The following is a 26,453-nucleotide window of genomic DNA, read 5'->3' on the forward strand; positions in this document are numbered from 1 at the left end:
CGTGATAAAAGCATTAGCAATTAATCGCAACAGGAAAATTTGATACCTTCATATCCCGATCTGAATCTGAATTGAATCAAATCAGGAAATCTGTATCGACACACACAAACTATAAAATTGTGTCTTAGCTTAGCAGTAACACACTGAATCATGATGCTCATGCAGGAAAAGTTGAGCTCATGTCACTCCCTGAACATTTCCTGTCCTTTCTCAATGTCAATAAAAGGGTGCAAAAGCCAATTTTCCATCTCCATGGAAATTCCCATCCTTTTTCTCAGAGAGAAACACACAACAGGGAGCACAGGCTGAATTTCTCTCTAATAGGTGACTTTAAACCCATCTGCTTTCAGTGTGTGTGTGTGTGTTGTGTTGTTTTTTCGAGTGGGATTCTTCGCTTTCACGCATATGTGAGAGGTAAAACGCTGATTTTCCAAATAGCAATTAGGCAGGTCTGTAGTTAAATTACACATTTCACTCTTGTTAATCACTATTTATTATGTGAAGACCTCTCAGGGTATTACAGTAGGCTAAAATAATCGGTCACTATTATTAGACATGGCAACAAATGAAACCTTATTACTGATTATTAGATAAAGACCTGCTGAAGGGGGTGAGTAATTATTATGTTTATCTGATTGTTAATATTGGTAGTCCTGTCGTCCAAGCATGTTACTTGTGTAAAGTGCCTCCTATGCTGTTTAATTTTGGTTCTTCCAAATTAAAAGACTCCTCTTTCTGACCCCTGGTGCAATGGTACCCATCACGGAGTAATGCGTTTAATGTAACACGATTGCCCTGATGGCACAACATGTTCTGCTCGGCAGGTGTGAGGTAGGTGCTTGTGTGTGTGTGTGTGTGTGTGTGTGTGTGTCAGTCTAGCTTGACAAAGTGCACAGAGTACGTTTTATTAGATGGCTGCATCAGTTTTGCCTGCAGCTGCATTTTCTTGTGCAGTTTTCATGAGGATGGGGGGAGGGTGTTGTCGAGCGCTATATGTCTACCGCGCTGTCTCCTTCCATTACTGAGGCTGCTCTTCTAACGGATGAAACAGAGAGAGCAGTGTCTTTGAGTCTTTCTTCTCATCGCAATCTCTTCACGTGTCTCTGCAAACTCGGCTTAATGCTGCGCGTAAAAGCCACATTACTCATCACGTCTCGCAAGTAAACGCACTCACGGCAAAACAGTGGAAAGTGATTTAATTACAAGGGTGATTTAATGTAAGACAGAGTTTGCTTAATATAATTCATTCATTTACATCTTAGGTAGCTTGCATGTGTTTTCGCAATCCTCAACAAATGAGCGCATATATGGGTCTTCAAACAGCAAATTGATTAGGATAAATATATTTTATTCCACAAACCAGGTTTCTCCAGCTACACTGTGAACCTGATAATATTCATCAACTTTGTCTTTAATGAAAACATTTATGTCTGGTATTATTTGTTTAGTATTGATGATGTAGGATGCACAACATAAAATATTCAATCCTTTAGCTACAAAATCATGGGACAAGCAAGGTCTTGATTTATCTGTAATGAATTGATACAATCTAAATAATTAACAGCAACAACAAAAAATATCTATTTTCTGTCACCTTGACCAATGAGATGGAAAATAACTGGTCAAAGTGCTAAATGCAAGCTGGAGATTTAGGAGCCTTGATATGCGCACGTTTGTGTGTGTGAGATGGTGATCAGACACCACAGACGTGTTTGAGAAGCAAGACGAGAGTCAGATGCCCTTCACTATGTCTCTATAAAATCACCAGAATGAGTTTTAAGAGGCAGATTGAAGGGGAACTCAGAAGTTAAGGGAATTCTGCCATTATTTACTCACCCATCATGTCATTCGTTTCAAACCTTATGCTGTTATTTTGTCTGAGGAGCACAAAAGTACAAATCTTTTTCGCAATTCATGTCCTATACCACACTGTATTGTAACCGGAGGCTGTAAAGCTCCAAAAAGAATTAACAAAAAAAAAACACAATAAAAAGTATCATCCACATGACTTGTGTATAGGGCTGTGAATCTTTGGGAAGGCAGCGATGCGATTCGATTTAAGATTCATAGGTTTTTGATTCGATTCAAGAACGATTTTTGCAAATTTAGAACGATTAAATTCGATTTGATTCACAATTAAATTAGATTCGATTCAATTATAACAATTTGATTCTGCATTTTTAAGTGCATTCACGGGATTATTTAAATGTTTCCCCTAAAATCTTTAAATGCTTAGTCAGGGGAAAATTACAGCAGCCTTTATGGTTAGAGAACAATAGGGAAGGAAAAAAAAAAACACTTTTGTCCATTGTTAAATGCTAGTTTAATGATGCGAAATGGCATATGTAAAAAATTATGTAATGCAAGATTTAAAAAAAAGAGCTTAAAGAGTATTATGTATAGGCTAACATTTTGTCATACCAGGGGCATAGCCATCATTTCAGAAGTGACAGAAATATCAAATACAATAATTTTATGTATGTAGCCTATGTATTTCCATAATTATTCTAATTTTTATTTTTATTTATTTTTACAAGGAATTTTCTTATTTTTTTATTACTTTTAATTAGCTGTAAGAAATCAAATACACTACTGGACAATAATCAATCATTTGTAATCAATATTTTTTTTTTTCTAATGGCAATTTTATGATTGTTTTCTATACTAGGCTACATTTAATTAGCAATTATTTTAATTTTCTGCACAGAATAAGGTAGAATATATACTTTATAGTTTATGTTCTGTAATTATATGTCCTTTAGAACTGCATCATTCATAAATTTTATTTATTGTGGGTTTTTTTAAAGTTTCATCAGTTCATTCTGCTTTTATTCAGTTTAGCTGCAGATAAAGGCTGGCACATCTATGAGAGTGAGATAACTTCTCTTTTTGTGTGTAAAAACTTCTTTATCTCATTTTCACAAAATAAAATGCTATAGTAGGCTAGCTATTTAACTTTTCCTCTCCATCAGCGAATGATGATCCTGAAAGAAAATGCACCAGATGTCTGTTTGCTAAAGCTACAAACGCTACTTTAATGCATCTGATTTTCAGATAAACCTTGTGCTCTTATTTCAAGGTCGTCATTAATGCTGTGATTATTTTCACAGTTTCCTTCGTACATTCGGTTCATCCGCATTGTTTAAACACATTTATCATTCAATGAAACTGTGCATATGATTTAGACACTTACATTTCTGCTCCGTCCATGGAATAAATACAGTTTTCGACTGCTCAGGTAACGCTGTCGGTAAGATGCTGAGAGCCATTGACAAACTACAGAAAAGTAAAGCTACTTCACTTTAGTATTACTGGCCACAAATCCTATAGATCGCACGTCAGCTGCATCAGAGACAAACGGAGCGCGAGCGCAATCCTGTGACATTCTCAGGCGGTAAACAGTGGAGCGCGTGAAGGACAGATAAGAGGCACGATTCACGAACACTGTTCAATGTCTCCATTAATTTGTGCTTGTAGTAACTTAATGTCTATATATTTTGAAAGTATTAGAATCGCTATAGAAATCACGATTAATTCGATTCTTAGCATTTTGAATCGATTACTGTCCGAGATCGGCGATTCATGATTCAAAAATCATGTTTCAAGATCGATGCATATGCATCGTCAGGGTTTGTAATCGATGCATCGAGAAAACGAGTGAATCGTTACACCCCTACTTGTGTACTATATTCCAAATCTTCTAAAAGAATAAATCAGCTTTATGTGAGAACAGACTGAAAAGTCAGTATTCAGTCATTTCCCTGAAGCTACCCAACGTTGTGGACATGGACAAAACACAATACTTTAAGAGAATAATTTGACTCTAAAAGACTGGAAATGCTTTTATAAAGTTTGACAGCCTTTAAACGGTAGTAGTATGGCGTGGTGGTATGGCTGCATAACAAATGTTTATATTGTGCTCCAGAGAAAAAAATTAATAAAAATAAAAATCCACATGCTGGTTTGAAATGGTGAATCTCATACTTTTTTTAAAAAAAGCACAAATGAAGACCTGGCCATGCGCACAAACTGAAGCTTGAGTGCTGATTTGGTGAACCAACAGAGATGGGATGTGCTCTGTAAGCTATCTCTTTCTCTCATTAGCATTTAGCATTCAACATCACATCTTTACTGCTCAAAATGTCCCCGTTATTCCCTCCCAACGGGACTCTTGTTTTGTTTTAATACGAACCGGCTTCAACTGGTACAAGCTTTTAGTAACAGCAAGACATAAATGAGGAAAGTAATGGAAAAATAGTTTTGCTTAGCCCACCAGCCCCATGAGAGAACGTAAAATAGCTGTCTTAATATCATCGTTTGAGGTTTCATGCTCTCTGAGACATACTGAGCCTTCCTGTGAAAGAATTCAGATAGATGTGGCACTTAGGATCCCACTCCGCACCGAGCAGATCTGTCTTTTGTACCGCCTGCCTATAATTGCCCTTTTTCCATGATTTTTCTAAGGGTGAGCTTCCTGTAATGGCCACATCGCTCAGGCATATCCCTCGGTGGGCATCGCAACTTAGGTTTAACTCGTATGCACTTCCCTCATCAAAAATACACACAAACAAAAAAGAAAAGACACATTCACAAACACACCTTAACACAGACTAAGAAAATGCACCAATGGGAACTAAATCAATTCGAAAACCAAAGTGCGCATTAAACTGTTAGAGCTTTTCAGCTCATAAAGGGATTCATTATCTCTTTTGGAAACTAGCACAATATGTAGCTACTATAACGAGCCAATGGCTATTGATTAGTTGCCAAAATGATATGATGGTGAGTAACAGCTGCTTTTATGTGTTCCTCTGTTAATGTGACTCATCTAAGCCTTTGATCCAAAAGTACAACTAACAACATATCATATCTTCTCGCCTCATGCTGTTTCCCCTCAAACAAAGCGAGTAAAATATAGGAAGAGAATAGGACATTCCCTCTTATAAAATCCTCTCGTCTCTTTCCTCAGTTGTTCAGATTTATACTTTAGATTAAAAGAACATGGTGCATCTCACGGTTGATTAAGCTCAATCTCAACCTGTTAAATGACTCGATCACATGCAAATGCATGCGTGCGCAGATAAATACATGTAGAGAGAACTGCGACATTACACTCATTTTCTGCCACATTATAGTGTAATGTCAGTGTAACAGAATGCTTTATTTAATTCATCCACAGGACTGGGAGATTTGTATATTTTTATATGTCACGAACAAAAAGAGCATTTGGTTGCAGCTCTGTAAATATTCATCTTTTTTATCTTGGATGTGGGCTCCTCCACTAAAAACACACATTATATTTTTAACAACATACTATATTGTTTTCATTCAAATAACTGATTCAAATAAAAACAATTGCGGCTATTTTGTATATTATACGATTTTAATGTAACTCAATTAAATGTTTTCTTTCAAATAAAAAAAATAAAAATAAAACCAAATGATACTGTATAATAGACAAGTTTATGGTAACTCAATGAAATATTGCTTTCTTTAAAATCATTTACAAAATAAAATGAAATAAAAATCTATATTGTATATTATAAAATGTAATTCAACTCAATTACACTTAAAAACTGCCTTTAAAATAGAATAAAATAATAAAATTAATAGTCGTATATTGTCGGTTATATAACTTTAACGCCATGAAATGTTTAGAATTTTCCACACATTCTTACAGATGCTTCTAAGACCAACTCATTTTTGCAATTTCTACATAGTTGAGCCCTGGAGCCATGTACCACAGAATTACATGGTATTTTTTTGTAATCATTTTTTACGTTAATATGCTAATGAGTACCATGAAAATCTGATCCCATCACTGCACCATGGTAGCACCACAGTATATCTCTGAACGGATTATTTGGTTACTCGCTGCTAACAAGCCTGACAACATAATTTGAATATTTTGGATTTACATACAAATTTTGAGTTTTGACAAATGCTTTTTTCCTAGAAGAAGGTGTGTAGTAATGTTTTGTACAGAACGTGGATGCTAAACATACCAACAAAACGCAGAATACAACTAGGCCTATACCTCAGGTTGTCAGCCATAAATACCAATACAACAGAAACCTCCAAAATAGACACAAATAAAACTTCAGATACTGAATGCTGGGGAAAATAAAATATTTTTCTGGCATTCACCGGATAATCCCTGTCACAGACAAACTCAATTATTCATTCTGTATCATAATAGCACTAAGGGCTTTTAGGTTATTTTTTCAATCACAAATTTTCAGTGCGACGCTCCAGTTTCTCATGTGTGTTTGTGTATGTATGCATGCATGCAATGCCATTTTAACCTCTGACCTCGCTAGATTGGTGGTGTCTGCAAGGACTTGGGATTTATGACTGTGCACAGAGCCACACACACACACACACACACACACACACACATGCAGCATATGGCAGGGGCGCCATGCCAGCTCGATCCTGAGGACCTAAAACAGGCAGCGCATTCCTTTACTGTCTGACCTCACGCACACATAAAAAATGTTGTTTTACAAAATATATGAACACAAACTGATATTTAAGGCCTCTGACTAACTGTCAAGCACATCTTGGGCCTTTAAAAATGCAATCCGGCAGTTAAAATAAGCGCACTGCAGCACCTTCATCTCCCAGCATTAACCAGAAATAGTTTCAAACTCATCAGACCATGTCACAGCGAATGGCTCCATCTTTTCTGAGCTAATTCAAACATTATAAACATTTAAGCAAATTAACTGCATTAGGATTCATTCCAGATCACATAATTCCATATTACATGCTGTTTGAGACTTTCACTTTGTATCTCTTCATATAATTGCATTATAACATGGAGCCTATTACAATGTGTGATAATGTGTTTGAAAACCCAGATAACTGCTTTTGTGACACCGTTGCCTGTGGGGATGCTGACTGGGTCACAACATTTTCCGTGTCAATGGACAGACATTACAGTTGCAACCTCTTCTCTTGCCTCCTGTACATTATCATGGCTCCTGCACGTAATACACATTTAAAGTACTCAAATTTAATACAGCAAGAAAATGTGAGAAACTTGTCTGCTTATTAGGGATTCAGAAAAGCATACTTTAGGTAACATAAAACCGTATTCACAACACATTTAAATGTAATAATGAGGGTATTTCAGGGTGAAACAGAACATTCAGCAGGCGATAATGTAGTGCAGGATAATATCTTAGTATTTGATTGGATCGTGCCAAAGGAAAACATGTTAGATTATGATATTATATTAATAATATTTTGCACCTGGCCTTGGGTATGTTTCAAAGGTGGAAAAGGTCTAGAAGTAGATGAAAGCACAGATTTCTTTTCACACTGATGACCAGAGATTTTTACTGATAAATGTAGTTTTGATTTTATGTTGTCTTTAAAGCAACTCTCTGCCGCTGTTGTGGTCGGGTTACTGTAGTTTGATCTGCAGTAAAGATATAACCAAGACTGTGGTGGATGTGCAAGTTGCAGAACGGTTCACTGAAAACCATATTGATTTGAATATCAATATGTCCCTCTCAATGCCTATGGTGGTCACAGCACTGATTCTGTTTAAGGATCAGAAGCACAACGAGAGAAGCATGCCTGACAGTGACACAAAAGAAAAACACTGATCTGCTGCATTATACCAGCACAAAGCACTGCAATATCATGAATGGACATCGTTACAAAGAAAACACTATTGCGGTAATTCAGGGAGAGGTTCTTGTATTATTGTTCAGAAAGAAAGGAGGAAATAATTAAATGAAAAAAGGGAAAAAAAAGTTAACTCAAGAATAACACGGACAGGTTCCCACCCCTTTTGACCAATGAATTTCCATGACTTTTCAAATTATTCAGATCACTTAGATTTATCTTTAAAAAAAAAGAAGAAAAAATCACTCAAATGCGTTATCTAGCCGAATGGCCCAGAAAATTCTAAAAAAAATTAACTATAGTAATAAAAAGAAAATTTAAGAAATGACCATGAATTTAATACACAGTATATATACATATTTTACATTTATTTAATAATATACAATTATTATTTATGACATTTTAAGGCCTGTAAAACACAAAAAAAAATGGTGATATTTCCAGAACAGTAAGTACCCTTTAAAAAAGGAAGTACATAAATAATTTGAAGTGTAGCATTTACTGGGATGTTGTGAACCTGCAAACACGTGCACTTTTATCAAGTGTTCAGAGTTTGATGTAAAATGCATGGTAAGCCACAGGAATCATTAATTGGAGGTTGATGGAAAGAGGAGAGGATTATACAGGCTTCAGATTATGTGTGTGAGTGATTGAAGACTCCCTCGGGTCAGTAACACTGACCACTGTAATCGCTCTACATTGTGTATCACAATGACTGACAGGAAATAACAAACAGCAAATAATTGCCAACATCTGCACTTCCTCTCACAGCGCTGAACGCAGATGATACTGTAATTTACCAAGATTGCTCAACAAACCGAACTCTGTTTTGAGATTCTGAAACAGCGCTGTGTGTGTGTTAAGATATCTGACTGCCTGTGGTAGGACACCTTGCTAAAAACAGTCACTTTAATCTACAACAGATTTTATAATCTGCCTTCCTAAAAAAAACATCCCAGTATTTGTGTTTGTACCTGTGTGCCGTGCGTGTTTTCACGACTTCTTTTAATCTGTATTTAAAAAGCACAGATTGAAAAAGCAAACTGCAAACAAATGAAGACAAAAGCAGGATTAGATTTCCTCAAATCTTGAGTTCCTGGGAAAACAATAGTGATTTGAGCTCAAGCTCTGATTAAATTTATAGTGTGTGCGTGCGTGCCATGTGTTATTTGTTTAAAAGGGTCATCCTCTTTGATCTCTTCATCTGACACACACAAGCCGAGGATGAGGGTGATAAAACCGCCAGTGTCAATAAAGGTATGTTCACACAGACAAAGGCAAAAATACAAACTGTAACACAAAACCAGAAAACATTGTTGTATAGAATCATGGTAAACCCCAAGGGAACAATATTTGCGTATGAGAAAATCTGCATAGCATCTCCAATGACGCCCAAAGACGATGCAAAACGAGTGGTGTGAATGAACCACTTTTGCAATTTTGCACACTCGGATGTGGTGAGGGTGCAGAATTGGGGATATTGACTTTTTAGCAAGCAGAAATCCATAAACTCCTGTTCACAACAGATGCCCATTAGATCCTGCAGTTCAGAGATAAACATCTATATTGTGTCCACTAAAAAAATAGAGCCAAAATGTTTCTGAACAGGGTGTGTGAGGAAGTGAAGTACCTGTCCTCAGGTGCGTCAACGATACAGGCAGACTGTGTGAAACGTGACTCCAGTGAGCCTCCAGAGGTCTCAAATACGCTTGCGCACACACATACAGTGCGAAATGATCAATGGAGTATCGTCTTTCAGTATCGGCGCTCCTCTGCAAGACACTCGATACCTTTTTAAAGGCAAAGGGAGGGTGTATGCCTACTACAAATGCTAAAAGCAAATCAAATCCCATGCAGAAAGGAGTTAAAAAGTAATGCATGTGCCTGAGATGTTGTTTCTAATAATAGGTCAGAACTACATTACCCATAGTGCATCAGGATAGCAGACTGTAGTGTAATGAGATTTGTACAGGCACTGACCCAGATAACCAAGCCCCCAGTGGAGGAGTCTGTGTGAGTGTGAATTCATTGCAATTTGCCTTTGCGAGTTGTCTGGAATAAAGTTACATGTGCTTTTGTTTTAGCGGACTTTTACGCATCCGCTGTGAGCAGAAGAACAAATGCATTTGATGTCTGTTAGCATAAGTGTGACAGCTTCTGTGTGTGAACGGTGACAGCTGGAGAGACAGTGGGATACAGTATTGTGGACAAGGGCGGACTTAGTACTTTGATATGTGTGTGAGTGTCGAAATGTGTGTGCATGAGGATTATCCCCAACCGAGCAGAGGAAAAATAAGCAAGAGATGTATTTAAAAATTCTCAAATTACATAACTATGTGCAGATGTAACAAGCAGATAAAACTATCAAACATCCCTCCTGGACAAGCATCTGCTTTTGATTTGTAGTGGACATCAACGATTCCCCCGGTTGTGGGGTCACATTTGCGCCTGGCTAGTTTTCTGTTGACTCGGGAACAATAGTCCCTGCTCAACCGAGCTCAGCCAAATGGGACGAATTAGGCCAGGTTGCCTAGCGCCGTGCTGGTCGCCCCTGACAACCCCAAGGCCTCCAGCTTGGGAGCAAAAGGGAAGGGTTTTTGCAAAGGGGCGGAATAGTGTTTCATTCGGCCGCATGCTCTTACAAAACACCTCCCCCCAGGCTCACAAATGCAATAACGGCCATGTCAAATCAATCGGCAACGCCCAAGGACATCAATATGTGGCCAATAAATCTCGCTTGAGGGAGGCCCACATTCTCACCTCTCTGGCCATATGGGAAACATTGTAATAATGCATCCGCAACGCTTGGCCAGCACAGATATGTGAGCTTACATTGCAGTACATGGGCGGTGCCATATTAACCATGGCATTCGCACAGGTGATAGAGTATCGTGAAAATAAAAGACGGAAAGGTGATAGTGGAATAAAAGTGGGGCTCAGAAAAGGGGCGACGGAGAACGTAACAAAAGACACAAAAGCTTGTCTCCTTTGAGGAAATGCTGAGTGTAAAAACCGCGAGAGCATACACTAGTAAACGATGCTTCAAAGGAAAGGCTGAGACAACAACACAAAGACAAGAATATCAGGATGAGACAGACGGGGAGAGTGAGAAAAGGGAGAGAGAGAAACGGAGGGAGACAGACCGAGATGATGTCAGCGCTGTAAGTTTTCAGATGGCCCCTCAGAGGAAAGCTGAATCAAGGTCCAAGCTGTTCTTTTTCATACAGTGAAAGTGAATGGTGATTTATAATACTAAAAACCATAACAGTAAGGCTAAGTCCTATTTTGAAAAATTCTGTAAGAAACAGAACAAAATTCACAAATCAAACGAGTCAGTTCACTTGCGACCATCTTGGAAATCCCCAAAATATTGGGTATTAACAGACAAACAGGAAAAACGTAAATGTAGGGGAAAATGTATTAATGTTTTTTTTTTTTCTTCTTGCATCTATTTGATTTTAATTAAATAATCATGTTTCCAAAATGCATTTTTTAAAACTGTATGAGATGTGGTTACTGTGTATGTAAAACACATGCACTTTATTGGTACTATTACAGAAATCCAACCTGTTTCTTGACAAATATGAATCGTGTTTATACGTTTGTTCATGTTAAAAGTGTGTAATCCAATTTTATATGCAATTCAAATACAGTATGTCAGTCTTAAGTTCAGGCCAACACGCACCTTTTAATGCTGGAAGTTACATTACATAAAACAGAGAAGACATTGAATGATTTCCGATTACTTGGTTTTATTTTTTGTGCTTTTTGATGTTTAACATTACAAACCACCATCCATTGCCAAGAGCTGCTTGTACATTCTGCTTAACATCTCCTTTTGTGTTTCACTTAAGAAAGAAGATAACACCGGTTTGGCTGTCACCAGACTAAATAAATTATTTTTTGGGTGTACTACTGCTTTATGCCGGAGAACAGAAGTTACATGAGCTGGCCCAATTATCACCTCCTGCACCCGCTAGCTCCTGTGCCAGCGATGTCTTTTCTCATTAAACACCAGAGAAATCATTTTTAATCGCCATTCCTTCCTCCCCTGTTGTGCGTGTGTGCGTTTCAAAAAACCAGACCCATATCGGGCACAGCTGCGATCCATTGTCCTGTATTAAGGTCATGCTAGCTTTACCCCGATCCAAATATATCCCTCCATCTTACGGGAAAACGCAAGAATTCCACTTCACACTCTCTCCCCTCACTTAGCTGCTGACACACCTAAATTGGTGAACGAGCTGATAGCAGAAGCAGAGGTGTGAGGAGAAGGGGAATGAGAGGAGGAGTGTGATAATGAAGGGAAGAGAGCATTCGTTTGAAGTGAAGATGGACACATGCCAGTCCAGCTGTCCCCTCTATGATGTAGGCTATCCTAACTCCTGTAAACACACACACACACACACACATACTTAGACGGAGGGAGGGAAAATTACGCATTTGTCTGAGACATACCAATCTAGGCTTATCCTTATTGTCGGGGGCTTGAGGGTAGGGGGTACTTGCAGCTGTCAAGTGGTGGGCTCTGATGGCATTATTCATCCATATATATACACACACATGCATATATGCAAACGGAAATCCAGTGTTGTTGTCAGATGCCATTAGGACAGGATTAACCCATCGTTTACCATTATCGAATAAACGGCGTGAATAGCTCACACATTCATGCACAATTACGTCGGCTGTAACCCTTTATGGATGAAGATTAGAATAACTCAGATTAGGGGTGAGGGGGAGGGTGTTTTGGACGGGTGGCGAGACGGAGACGGAGTAACGTCTGCAGGGTTCACTGGAATGTGTGTGGATTTGAAGTGCGTCGACTAGCATTCTTCACGTCTGGGTTAGCCGTATGCGCCACAAGTCAAGGCAACATAAACACTAATAAAGCATTAAAAGAGCTCCTGCCAGGCATTTTAAGCCATCCAACACACACACACAACTGTACACTAAGAGTGTGTGTCCCATACAGGCCCGGCTGCAGGATGAAATGACTGAGGGGGCATGTGAAATTGTTAAGGGGGCTTAACTTTATTACACCATCAATGATTAATACACACTGAGATCTCGCTTTGCAACGACAGATTTTTAAATACAGAGCTCCCTAAAACACTCCATATGCAACTGCAGGTAAGTTAACCAGAGACTGACTAGCAAGTTTTAAACAGCGTAATGATGATAGATCATGTCCTATACCTTTTTAGAAGAGCTGCAGTCTCCTTGATTTGGCACTGAATGTCCTTAGTAACAACTGTATTTTCAGGAAATCACACAGTCGACAAAAGATAAGCCAGCGTCATTTATTATGAATAATTAACCCTTTCACACTTAAGTTTAAAATATTCTAACTGACTCCCGAGAGTAAGATTTTTCAAGGCGACAGTTATTTTAGAACGTTCCCCCTTAATGTTTCCATGGCAACGCGTCATATTTGTCACGTGAAACACCGCAGCCACAATAATAACGCTGTATAACAGATGTAGGCTATCCTTCATTTCGTTTTTCCTTTTTTATTCGAAATATTCACAAACTTACTTACCATGTCATCAACTATCTGATATTCCGATTCTCAAATATGTTTAAGTGAGTGTGTTTGGTCGTTTAAAAACTTTTATAACAATAGAGTAAACTTTATAGTGAGCCTACTTCCAGTGTGTTTGTCTGATATGAAAAACACACGTCTGCAAATTATATTTGAATAGATTGTTATCGCTGCTTCCACAGACTCCAAATGTAGGCTATTGTTTCACCAGTGCTTATGTGTAGCCTGTTTAAATGTATGAAATCTAAAATAAACATTATGAGGTTGAAAACACTGCATAGTTGTGATATATGACAGCGTTGAGCTCGTCAGTATCTGGCTCAGCGCCAACCAACGTGAAAGACGTTTGAATCTGGCAGTAATGTCATGAGTCACAACACTGAACATTCTAAATCCATGGGGATAAGGTTCAATTATTATTTAACTCAAAAGGTTGAACATTTTATTTTTAACCATGAATACAAAAATGAAACAGAGGGGGCACAAGTCAGATCTGAGGGGGCATTGTCCCCTTTTGCCCCCTTGTGGCGCCGGGCCTGGTCCCATATCTTCCCTCTGCAGTATGGGAGAAGGAGAGATTTGTCAGAGCATGAAATAGACCACGGCCATAGGAGCGGATCTATACACACACGAACACACAACATCAGACACTGGGAGAAAAGCATTGCTTCATTCAGTGGGCTGTTTTAGCACTGTGGTGTTTTGTTTATGAGTACTATGAATCATTGGGATGGTATTGATGACATCATAATTGGCCTTGCCATGTAATTGCGACACTCTAACAGGATTCAGGAGTGATTCATAAATTCACATACATACATACATACATATGTATAAACTAGTTAACTAGATAAAAAATAGTTAAAACTTGGTTAAATAGTTATTAATATATTATTTGTTATATATGTATGATTTAGTAATTATTCATAAATTCACAACCACATCTATTTTTTTTTGTTTTATTGTCTCATCACTCAAATCATATTATTATTATTATATAAATAATTATATTTTATGCATATTATTATTTTTATTATTATTATATGAAGAAAATGTATACATATATTTACATTTACATTAGGCATTTAGCAGACGCTTTTATCCAAAGTGACTTACAAATGAGGACAATGGAAGCAATCAAAAACAACAAAAAGAGCAATGATATATAAGTGCTATAACAAGTCTCAGTTTGCTTAAACGCAGTACACGTAGCAAGGGCTTTTAAATAATATAATACATAAAAAGAAAACGGATAGAATTGAAAAAGAAAAGATCAAACTAGTGTTAGAGGTCTATATATATATATTAGGGCTGTCACTTTTAGTTCGAAAATCGATTGCACAATCGATCGGACCAACCAAAAAAAGTTTCGAAAATGAAAATAGGGAATCGATTTTAACCAAATAAGTACACTATTAATTTTAAAAGAATAAAACAATTAAAAAATATAGATGTAACAAAACTCACAAACAAGCAGAAAAAGAAAATAAAGAATTCCAAAAGTGCAGTATGCGTTGCGAAAGCTACACAGAAAATACCAGCAATTTTAATGCGCCTATAAGACCCAGTGACGTCGAAAGCGACCTCTTATGCTACGTTAACACCAAACGCGAATAGAGCTTCTGGCACGAATGATTTCAATGTTAAGTCAATGTAAAGACGCGTTTACGTGCATCTGGAGGTCTCGTGGCGCGAATGAGGCGTTTTCGCGCATCTAGTTACAGGAGATGCTGAGTTATGAAAAGGAGTCACCATTGCCAGCTGACAGCTTTTGAAAATTGGGAGTAATACCCCCACCTTGCGCAGCTGGCAATGAAGTACCTGAGTGTCACTGGGACATCAGTGTGTTCGGAGCGCGTCTTCTCAACAACTGGACATATCAATATAGTGAATAAAAAACGCTCTGCTCTGGACCCCAAAAATGTTGATTGACTTGTTTTCCTGTCCAATAAATTTGTAATGGCCCTAGCCTTTTTGCGCATTTCATTATGCCTGCCTAGTGCCGCCTAGCCTAAGTGTCAGTTACGTTCAATAAAAAACACATATGGCCTGTTCTCAAGTCCATTTAAAGTTTCATTTTTTGAACAGTTGTTTGAAATGGATTGAATCATTATTTAAAATAATCTTGGAGATTTCGTCCCCTCTGCATATATATTTTTTCGAGAATGTTGCACTCCTGTTGCTGTTTGTTATTCTGCACAAAACTTCATGCCATTAAATAGGAAATATTGCTGACTTGTGCATTTCTGGCGCTCTCTTTACATTTGTCCGTTATTTGGCGTTGAAAAAGGAAACGTCTTTATTGTTTTAGACATGAAAAATCAATTTTAAAATTGATTCAATGAAGACTTGTCTTAAAAATCAAAAATTATTTTTTCACAAAAGTGACAGGCCTAATATATATATATATTGTTTTCATTAATTGTTTAATAAATGAAAAGAAAATAGAATACAAAAAGATTAGTAGTTATATATTTTTTAAAGAATAGAATTATAATATTGAGTGCTAAAATATACATTTCTATAAATTTATTTTAAAACTAATAAATATATTCTTCTTCTTCTTCTTAATAATAAATAATAATAATATCAAAGAAAAAACTAGATGAACTAGTCCTCACTAACTGACTAGTTTGTTCTTGACTAGTTGACCATCTTGTTTTAAACCCTGACTGTGCTGTCCATTCCACTTCAGCGTTTGGATAAAACCTTCATATCTCTCAATCATGCTCTCTTCAGAAAGCCCCTGCCTTGGCCTGATGATTGAAACCAGACTTCAGTGTAGTTCAGCCGCCCCCGCATTCTCCCAGCGCTCCAGCACCCAGTCACCTCGGCATGCACCCAACCGCAAACTCCAGGCATGTGGAGGTCAACGGCACTGACCAGTGTGTGTGTGTGGGAGAGATCGTGAGCAGTGGGCTTCTGAACCGTGGGCTCTGTTTAGCAGCGGTCAGTCTACGATGACACATTGAGGCCCAAACACACAAAAACAGCCTTTTACAGCCAGTGCTGCATAAATATTAACTCAAACACGCTCAGAAACAGAGCAAGAGTCGCGATCTGTTGGAGATCTCAAAGGCTCAGTGCGTAACCACGCTATGATTAGCATAAATGCCACATAAATACCCGTTTCCTGGGGTTAAACACCATTACTGCATAAATGATGTCAATGCCTTCTGTTCAACAATCAATAATCCTCTACTATGAAAACTCAAACCACACCCAAGTTCCCTCTTTTTCTCCTCTGTGTCTCACTCTCCACCCCTCCTCTCCCCTCGATCCAATATGGTCAGCACAGTGGGAAGGAAACCATCATAACTAAGGAAACTAGGCCATCCCGTATGAACTTGCGTAGTCGTTTGAAAGCATGTGTGTGAGTGCTTGTGTATGCGTGTGAGAAATAAAGTCATGAGCAAAATCAAAGACAACAGAGTTTTTGGGTCACCTGACCTCTGACAACAAAAAGTCTGAGAGAATGGAATCAGCCAGTTGCCATGACACCAAAGCACCCAATAATAACCCCAACAGTCAAAAGGGGCTTACGTGTGCATGTGAGAGACAGATAGAGAAGGACAGAATGACTCTGTGTTGTTTACTTAGCATTCCAACACCCTGAAGTGCCTTGAAAAAATGGCTCAACAATAAAGACGGCCTCGAGCCCAGTGGGAGAAAGTTTTGGGCCAGTTGACAGGACAGTCACTTGCTCTATTGGCCCACTGTTGCACTGTCACTACATATTATGTTAGTTATTTGTAGTTGTTGTTTTTTTTTTTTTGGTGACGTACTAAACATTGTTGAACTCTGCTGATGTTAGTGTCAACTTTTTTATTATTTTATAAAGAAATATTAAATTAAAAATATTAAATATTAAAATATTATTAATATTATTACAATATATAGTTTTATTATTATATAAAATTAATTTTATTTATAAATATTTACATTAATATATGTATATCTTTGAATTATAATATATTGTGCTTTATATAAATATTTTATTTTATTGAATTATAATATATTGTATTTTCTAATAATATTTTTTAACACATTTAAATATGTAAATGCTATTGCTTGTTTGAGTCTTACAAAAGTTAGAATGGGCTAAAATGAACAAATAATTTTTCCATTTTTATTAACTATATTGTTAAATAACTTTAAATTAAATAAAATATATTTATATTTGATATTAATTTTATAGTTTATTTATATTTATTTAATATAAATATATTAAAATATTTTATATTTAAATGTATATTTTAAAGTACATTCACATTTAATTATAATAAATTGTACATTTTACATTCACATTTTCTTAAATATGTAGAAAGGTAATACTACGACTTGTGAATACTTTTCCCATGTTTTTAAAATAATTTTATAAAATATTTAAAATATAAAAAAATGTAACTATTTATATACTACATTTGTTGCTCATAATCTATATTATATAATATTTTATATCATATTAATCTTTACCTAAAATAGATTTATTTTACTCTTTTTTTTTAACACTGCTGTTTTAAAAAATGCTTAAAACAGAAAACCTATGTGTGGTGGGGCCTGCAAAAATGTTGGCAGGACGAGTACAAATCTGATCTACTGGCCAGACTGAGCCATGAGAAAAAAAATTCTTCTTGTTGATCCCTGCTTAAGCTTTGCCAAAACTACAATCCAGCTCCATGAGCAGCCAAAGATAACCATCACAACACAGTTTTGTGTCTGATGTCATTCTTTACTCTTCGAAAACACAGCTTATTTGTTAGAGCAAAGCACGTCTCTAAAAATATCTGTGGAAAGGGCTGATGTCACACTGGATGGGTTCCACGCCTCCCCCAGCGACACCAAATCTGGAGACCGGCTGACTAAAGAAACATTGTGGTGCTGAAACTGAGATTTTTACAGTGATTTAGCGCAACATTAACAGGTGCACATACCCACAGACACTAATGAGAGAGTACTAGATCTCGTGGTCCACAGTAATCCTGGTATGTCTGGTAAAGTCCACTCGAATTAATATTGAACTATAACATCCAAAGGTCTATTTTTCTGTCATTCCCAGATTTACTACCCAAGGAATACTCCTTTCTTTCTTCTCTCTTTCTTTCGTTTCTCACATGCATCAGCTCTCTCACATATGCATGATCTGATCAATGCTCTTAGGGTCTATGTCTTGCCAGATTGATTTAGGCTAATGAAGTCCATGTGGCCAAATCCTACAGGGAGAGAGAGCGAGAGAGCGATTGTCAAGCCCAGAGGTTTGACTGTATGAAGATCAGAGCTGACGCTTTAGAGAGGTCACGTTTTACTCTCATCTGTTCTACTTTACCTCTTTAAATAAGCATGTCCCGCCCTCCTGTTGCATTCAAAGAATTGTGAAGATGGTTTATTAAAGGGACAGCTCACTCAAAAATTAAAACTGTCCTAAATCAATATGATTCTGTTCCACAGGAAAATGGACACAATTGACATCAATGTATCAGGGGAAAAAAATAAAACACTTTTTATCTAAACATTTTCTTTTGTGTTCCACAGGAAATGAAAGACACAGGAGTTTGGAACGACATGAGGGTGAGTAAATGCTGAAAGCAAAAAGCAAAGTCATTGGATGTGATCTTTAAAACCTATGACAGCAAAGGCCAAACTGGGTGACTCGCTCTGTCACTCAAGTAAATGGGCAAATTAGGACTGAACTGAACTGAACTGACTGAACTAAGTAGAGAACAATCCATTCTCGCAAAGCTTCCTCTCACCCGGGGTTTTTAGGTTTCTTTTTTGGTTAATTAAAAATGTCAGCTCATTATCACATGTATACGGACACAACAAAGAATTACAGTGCCTGAACAAATAAGACAATAGCGTGCTTGGTAATCTTTAGACAGCTCATTAGGTACTTCATATTAAAATTTAAAAACACTGAAGGGACAAAGCACCAGGAGTGTGTGTCCACCCCCCAAATCTACCTCTCTCTTTCTCTCAGTGTTTATTTTTCACCCTTGCTCTCTGCATTCCCGTAACCGTTCTTTAATTCCACCTCAGTCAGCCCATTGAGGGGCAGTGACCCGCATGCTGATGACCTTAGAGCCGTGTTCTGATTGGTCAATCTCAGAGACCAACAGCCTTCACATGGGCCAGACAAAAAAGCCACTCTGTCTCTGTCACTCTCTCCCTCCCTCGGTGTTGACTCATTATTGTTTTTCGGCTCTTTAACTTGTTCACAAAAACAGACAGAGTTGAGGTTTTGGGTTTTGTTCGCTCTGATCGGAAGCAATCAAAAACCAACACCGCCTTCCGGCACGGTGCGTGCAATACGGCAATCACCTCTCACCTACTGCATCGTCCTCTGATCATTTGCTCTCTCCTTTTTAAAACAGATCAAACGAGGTAAAAAACAGGTTCCTGTGAACACAAGGAGGACATGGAGAGAGAGAAAGAGAGAGACATTTGTGGAGTGCACATTCTCAGTGGTTAAGAGGCTTGAGTAAGGTATTTCATGGGAAAAAATGTTACAAAATGACTCCTCTAGTAAAACAAGTTTTCCTTAAAACTTCAAAGCAGTATCTCTGTTCAGAATTGATGTAAGAATTATATGAAGAAAAGAAAAACAGATGAAAGCTGGAGAAGAGGATTAAAAAGAATGGTTTACTGGCATGTAGGGCTGTGGATACCATGAATATCCATGATGTGTTTCAGATGGTTTTGCTGGCAATATAAAACCAAGCAACTTGAATAACACAATGATTTAAACATGCATTTTATTTGGCCATTGGGTTTCTGAAAAAGGACGTGAGACTAAAGTAGACTAAATTCTTCATATGAAAGTTTTAGATTTAAACTTTAAAGACTACCACTCACATTAGGTCTAAAAAGTCAGTAAAAAATTAAGAAACTTTTATTGACCAGGGACACAATAAAACTATTGCAAATATTGACATTTAAATGAATGACTATTTATCAAAGAATCCTGAAAAAAATTAATGTATCCCAGTTTCCACAACAACTTTTTTCATCAATAATAATTACAACAAAAACAATTTTATGACCGAAGAAACAAAATGAGCATATTAGAATGATTTCTGAAGGATCATGTGCTGAAAATTCAGCAGTAACAGGTATAAATTACATCAGAAAATATATGCAGTAGAAAACAATTATTTAAAATGATTACTGTTTTCCCATCAAAATAAATGCAGCCTTTGTGATCATAAGGCCCAAACTTTTGAATGGCAGTGCATTCAAAAAACAAAATAAAATAAAAACTTTTATATAATTACATGTAAATGAATCTAAATATCGCTGTTAGTTTGAATGTTTAATAAATAAGATGGAAAAACATGCTTTGATTTTGTTAAACTAAATGTTTACTGTATTTTATTACTTACATTACACATTTTAAATAGCTTTTGTCATGTACAAATAATGAAATATAATAACAGTCGAAAAAAAAAAACAATTACTTTGTATCTACATCTTCCAGACCCAAAGGAAGGAATTAAAATCTTTTAGAGCAGCAAAGCATGCATAAGCACATTCTTTGGGTAGGAATCACAGAGTGGGCTCAGTGAAACAGCATATGTACTAAGTGTACATACCTATGTCCCACTAAAAAAAGAAAAGGAGGGACCGAGGGGGAGAGAGAGTGAAAGAGAGGCTGCAGGGGAGAAGAGAAAGTCTTCAGCTCTAAGTCATTTGCCTAAAAAGGATGCGATGAATGAATGTCAGAGACACAAAACATCCACCTCATGTTTAACAAGAGACTCCTCTCCTCGGTCAGGAGGGGGAGATGGAGAAAGAGTGAAGGGGGAGGGAGGATGATGATGGGAAGCACATTTTTGAGTCCTTTGGCAAAAGGCACTGTGCGTAACGGAGTTCACATTGACTTGCTAACCATACAGGCTGAAATGGTAATGAAACGAGAGCCGCTTTTGTGTTTGTGTGGCCAATGCGATACAGCTCACCTTTCCACTGAAAAGGACATAAGAAGTGAATCAGTGAGTCAACTGTCAAACGGTCTTTGTAAGCGCGAAACAACTTGGCTATCAGCAGTTCCTGACTCACACACACACACACACACACACACACACTCACTTGGGAAATTCCTATCAGGATGTGATATGTCTACTCTCAGTGTGAATTTTAAAGCAAGTGTTATCACTTTTATTGTAATTGTCACAGGTTTGTGTGCGTGTGTTTGTGTCCCACAGTTCGCAAATAGACCTCAAGAGGCACAAAGCTACAGCTTGCGACCGTCTGTTCATATTCAACGACTCACTCTAAAAATATGTAGCTTGTTAGAAGTTGAGTAACACTTTTAGACAAGAAAAAGAATAACTCCAAGGCTCTTTGGGACAAAAATATTTTGCTTCGTGACGCACAACCCAAAAATATTCCGCCGAAACAGCAAAAAAAAGCAGTTTTGGTTTCAGTCTAAATAGAATTTTTAGGGTCGAAATCAGCGTGTCTCTGATGGCATGTTTTGACACAACGTGGATAATCTTCAACAGGTAAACATGTCAGCTCTGTGGACGCATTTCAGTGTGACCACAAATGAAGCTACAAGTGTAAAATAGTTTATTGGAGTAAAAGAAAATACTTTTAAGTCTTCCTACTAAAAATTGTAACTTTATTTCAATGTATTACCTGTTATTTCTTCGTAATTATTTGGGAAATTTACTATAAGTTTCAGAGTAAAAATTGTTTCCCCACCATATTTTTTTTTTTTTATTTTTTTATGTAACATTTGTTGGGCTGAAATATCAGGAGATGGCTTTATGCAAAACAACTTAACTATTTATTTTTGTTGCATCACTAATCTAGTTATAACATTTCGACTGAATCACAAGCCATGGGCCTTTATCTACTGGAAATGTAAAACATATAGTTATGCTCTTTTAACGGAGTTGTAATTAGACGCGACGCGCGGATGTTATAAGGCCTCCAAAGTTTACAACCGCAGCACAAACATGGCCCCTGCCCGATTGACAGAATGTATTGCGATGGCTGACAGGGATCTGTGCCATCGATTGACTGTATGGATACGGGCCGGTCTAATCAATGCTATTGATCACAACAAGGGGTTTCAAGCATGGTGGAGTAGGCGATTCAGCCCCTCTAATATTTCACACTGTGACCCTTCAAAACACAGACCACCAAAACACTGAGCTCTTCTCCTCCTCCTGCTTTTTTCTTTCTCTCACACACATATCCCCCTTTATAAACACCCCCTGCTAAACCCTAATACTTAACCCCTCCCCCTATCTCATTCTTTCACATAAAGCCCACCCTTCCCCCATCCTCCCTTCTCTTTCTCTTTCTCTTTCTCTTCCCAACAGAATCAGGGTGGAAACCGAAGCCTGGGGAGGGAGAGCTTTGCCGCACCAGTTCACTTGGCGTTCATTAGGAGAATAAATGCAAACATCTCTGTTTACCTTTAAGCAGAACTTGTCCCTCGGTGATGACGTCGGCGGTCATGACGTTGTACTCGTTCTCGGTGAAACCCGGCTGACATGGCATCGCTCCCGTGCCCTGGACTGCCACCTGCCAAGAACACAAAAGCACCAGACAAATAAATCCCCCGATTAATGGTGATTAATAAACAGCACGGGCCAACCTACACCACAGCATGAGCCAAATATCCAGAATCCCTAGAGGAATCGATGGACATAACGATCACGCTCTTTCACCATAAACAGAGGAAATGAGGCAGAACTCTGCTCAAGAAAAGCACCGTGATGAGACTTTCCAGAGCCGCCGAGTCCATTGATCACGCTCCAAATGAACTCTTTGAATTACCAATGCTTTTGTATTTTTCACCGATTACGCGCTAATTTGCAGCAGATCAGCGAAATTAAATAAGGCTCATTGCATGACGATTTACTGCGTTGCTCTATTTCTCCTCATTCAAGGATAGCAAGGGATATCTCTTTCACCTCCTCCCCCTCCGGCACTTGGCCATCTGTTATTTTGAGGTAGGTGTAATTAGACTGATGAGGTCAGGAGGGCGAGACGTTAGAAAAGCAGAGATGACCAGGCTACACACACTCTACCTTGAACGGCATGGTCTGGTGGAGCACTTATCACATAAAAACACAAACACACACTCACGCAGCTGGCGAAAGCACTCCGGTGACAAGTCATAAACCCTCCTTTAGGCTTTACGTTTAAAACAGGCACGCACACCTATCATTTATTGCTCAGGACAAAGCCTTATTCATTCTTGAATCTTGACTTATCTAATTAGAAAAATAAACAAGCAGCTTTGAATCATTCAGTCTTAATAGCATGAACAGCATCTGATATGACACCCAAAGTCAGGGTCTCAGTGAAGGCAAATAGGTGAATTTGGTTTTTTAAAAGAGGCTTGAGAAGATCAAAGATGACGTCCAGTGTGAAACAGCCTCTTTGTGTTGGAATAAGATCAGAGGCTTGAAGAAGACCGCTGGCTGTGTTTGTTAATGGCCCCATATTCAATTTATCAAACATGTTAATTTACTTGTTAGCTCAGTGGATGCTGATTTAATGTCCTACACACAACGACCCATCCAACATTTGCATTTGTGCTAACAAATGTCATAATCATCCATGAGCTGATCAGGTTTTTGATGTCGTCATCCCCAGCTGCCTTGCTGATGATATATCTGCAGAACGCCTATATAAAGCTGGCACTACAGGGGTGTGTTTGAAAATTTGACTTTAAACTGTCCTGTCAGCAATTGCTTAGCAATATGCTGCCTCTGCACATCCACACAGAGCGAATGATTCTAGATGGAGCTGCACCAGCGGCCCTGCTGACATGAAGAATCAGAGGCAGCAGACGCTATAAAACCAACGGTGATCAGATAAAGACGCTGTCACTGTGGCTTTATAATGCCTGAGATTAAATGACAATGAGATTTGAGTTTAGAAGTTACAATTAAACCTATTTAAAAATTTGCAGTGATTATTCTTCGCGAACAGGTCACTTCAAAGAATCTTAAAAATAATAATAATAACTTGGCTTTTGACATTACGGTGTTGGTTATTACATGCTCTAAACTTTATATTAATTATGTTTTTACTAATACGTCTGTTAATTACACGTGTTTTAGTTCAGTTTGTTGCGGTGATGATGTAGTTTATCTCTTGGATGAAAACGTTTCTGTTTAAAACAACGTTGTTATTTTTTTTTTTAAACAACTGCGAATTGTATCTTATGTGAATTGTTCTTAAATCTAGTGTTGAACATATTTCCAGTGCGTTTAATTTTTGACAGGCTCGTTACGAATCGGAAGATTCTCGGTTCAATGAATCAGTGAGTTGTTGGCTCGAGAACAGCGCAGCCCAATTCGCTCAAAGAACCGGTTCAAATGATTCACTGGAAAGATTCGACTCAACATAATGACTCGTTTAACAATCGGACATCGCTATCAAACAGCAGCGGGTTTTTAAACATGTGGAACCTTTAAATCACACACAAACAGTTGTAAAATGCGACATTAATGTTACACTTTAAAAACATGGCGCAATAAGACATTTACGAGGCCAGGACTTCAACTTCTGCCTACTGCAGACCACAAAAACAATAAAAACATTGAAACCCGGGCCAAATGGCCGATGGCCAAATGTTAACTTTATTGACATGCAGATTTCACACGTTTGCTTCCATCATAACATTACAATTTGTTCGCAATTCCTTATCCGGGGTTGATGGAAACATAACATGACTGTTCCCTGCGTTCAAATCTTATTACCACTGGACTCTGCATTTTCAGATTTCAGAGGGAGACCTGACCGCACGATTCATTTCTCCGATCTCTGATTCGGGTCAGAGCGATTTGTCATATTTGGGTTACGCACAGAGCCGTTGTTCACCGTGAGATTTCGCATTTGCACATCTAAAAGAGACAGAGTCAGCGGAAGAGGACACCTCAATGGGCTGTTCATTAACTGATCATTGTTACATTAGTCTCATCAGTCGGAAAGGGACCATTGTGACCTAATCACTTCCCCGAAGGCAACTTTTTTATCTCGTGCCAAAAGAAGCGAGAGCGCGTTTGAAACCCCGCATTCATCTGCGACTGGCTCCGGTTCAGCACGGGACGGTTTAAACGGGGCTGCCAGTACAATCTAACGGCTACACAACACAAAACCATCGCACACGGAGTCCAAACCTCCTGTGAATACTTCTGAAGCAAGAATAATAAAAAGAAAGACTCTGTAGAATTGCATAGGAAGCAAATTAGATGCGACATGAAGTCTTTAACCCATTCGAGACAAACCGAAGATCTCATAATGCTGAATTTGATCTAGACACTATCTCCCTATTTAAATATACTACCACTTAACAAAATCGTTTATTTGTATTGTGACCAATAAACGCACACCAATAATTCCTCCGCAGTTTACAAACACCGCAGAATATAAATAACAGCAAACACGCCAAAGCCCAAACATAAAGCAGCGTCGCTACAACGCGCAGCTCGTGCCCGCGCGCACATCGCTTTTCGGACCCTCAATGTTACCTGCAGAGCGGCGAGAAGCCCCAGCATCACGCCTCCCGAATGGTACATCGTTTAAATTCCGTCCTTTGTGAAGACACCGATAGAGCTTGCCGTTTTCCGCTGTGTTATAATGTTCCGTGATGTAGCGGCGGCATGTAGCGACAGAATCTCCCCTCCTTCTCTCTCTGGATCTGATCCGTGCTGCTCTCGGTCTGGTACTGAGGCTCCGCTCGCTCGCGCACTTCAACGGCAGAGCAGCGCTCTCAGCGGCGCCCTCTAGCCGCGCTCAGTGGTTCTGCGATGAGAGGGGGCTCCTTTCCTTATGTCACCCCTTCCAGACTCCGGAAGTCTCCCTCCAAGTAGGGCATCGAAGAAGACAAGACCCCGCCTTCTTCACTACAACAAAAGCAAGAGCTTCTTTCTTTAACCCCACCCAACCCATCAATAACCACTAATGTCTCATGCTGGTGGGCTACATGAAAAATCTCGTGTTAGTAATTCTAAAAGTATTATCCACGACCTCATGCGAGGGATGATGCACAGTAAATCTAAAAAGGTGATCTTGACCCTCAAGAAGTTCATCTACTAAAAAAATAAATGAATATGTGCACTTGAAATCGGAGTTCAAATTATTTTATTATGTGAGGAGAGATTGAGAAGTGTTAAAACAAATTCATGTCAGATGAGTTGGGAGTTTATTTTGCCTTAATGACCGTAGGGATATTTTAGGACGCATAGACACGAAACAGCATTTGTAGTAGCATATACAAATAAAGATCTGTGAATTTTTTTAT

General features: G+C 38.2%; 1 protein-coding gene across 1 annotated transcript in view; it reads right to left on the reverse strand.

Moving 5' to 3' along the window:
- The window catches only part of LOC132092605 (cadherin-2), a 51,194-nt gene extending 25,240 nt beyond the window's left edge, over window positions 1–25,954 (reverse strand). The window contains exons 1-2 of the mRNA XM_059498907.1: window positions 25,681–25,954; window positions 22,609–22,717 (exon numbers count right to left, since the gene is read on the reverse strand). Of these exons, the coding sequence (XP_059354890.1) occupies window positions 22,609–22,717; window positions 25,681–25,728 (157 nt within the window). The 5' untranslated portion in view covers window positions 25,729–25,954. The remainder of the gene's footprint in view (window positions 1–22,608; window positions 22,718–25,680) is intronic.
- Window positions 25,955–26,453: the final 499 nt, after the last annotated feature.

This window comes from Carassius carassius, chromosome 18 (assembly GCF_963082965.1).
Source record: "Carassius carassius chromosome 18, fCarCar2.1, whole genome shotgun sequence".
NCBI classification, from domain to species: Eukaryota; Metazoa; Chordata; class Actinopteri; order Cypriniformes; family Cyprinidae; genus Carassius; species Carassius carassius.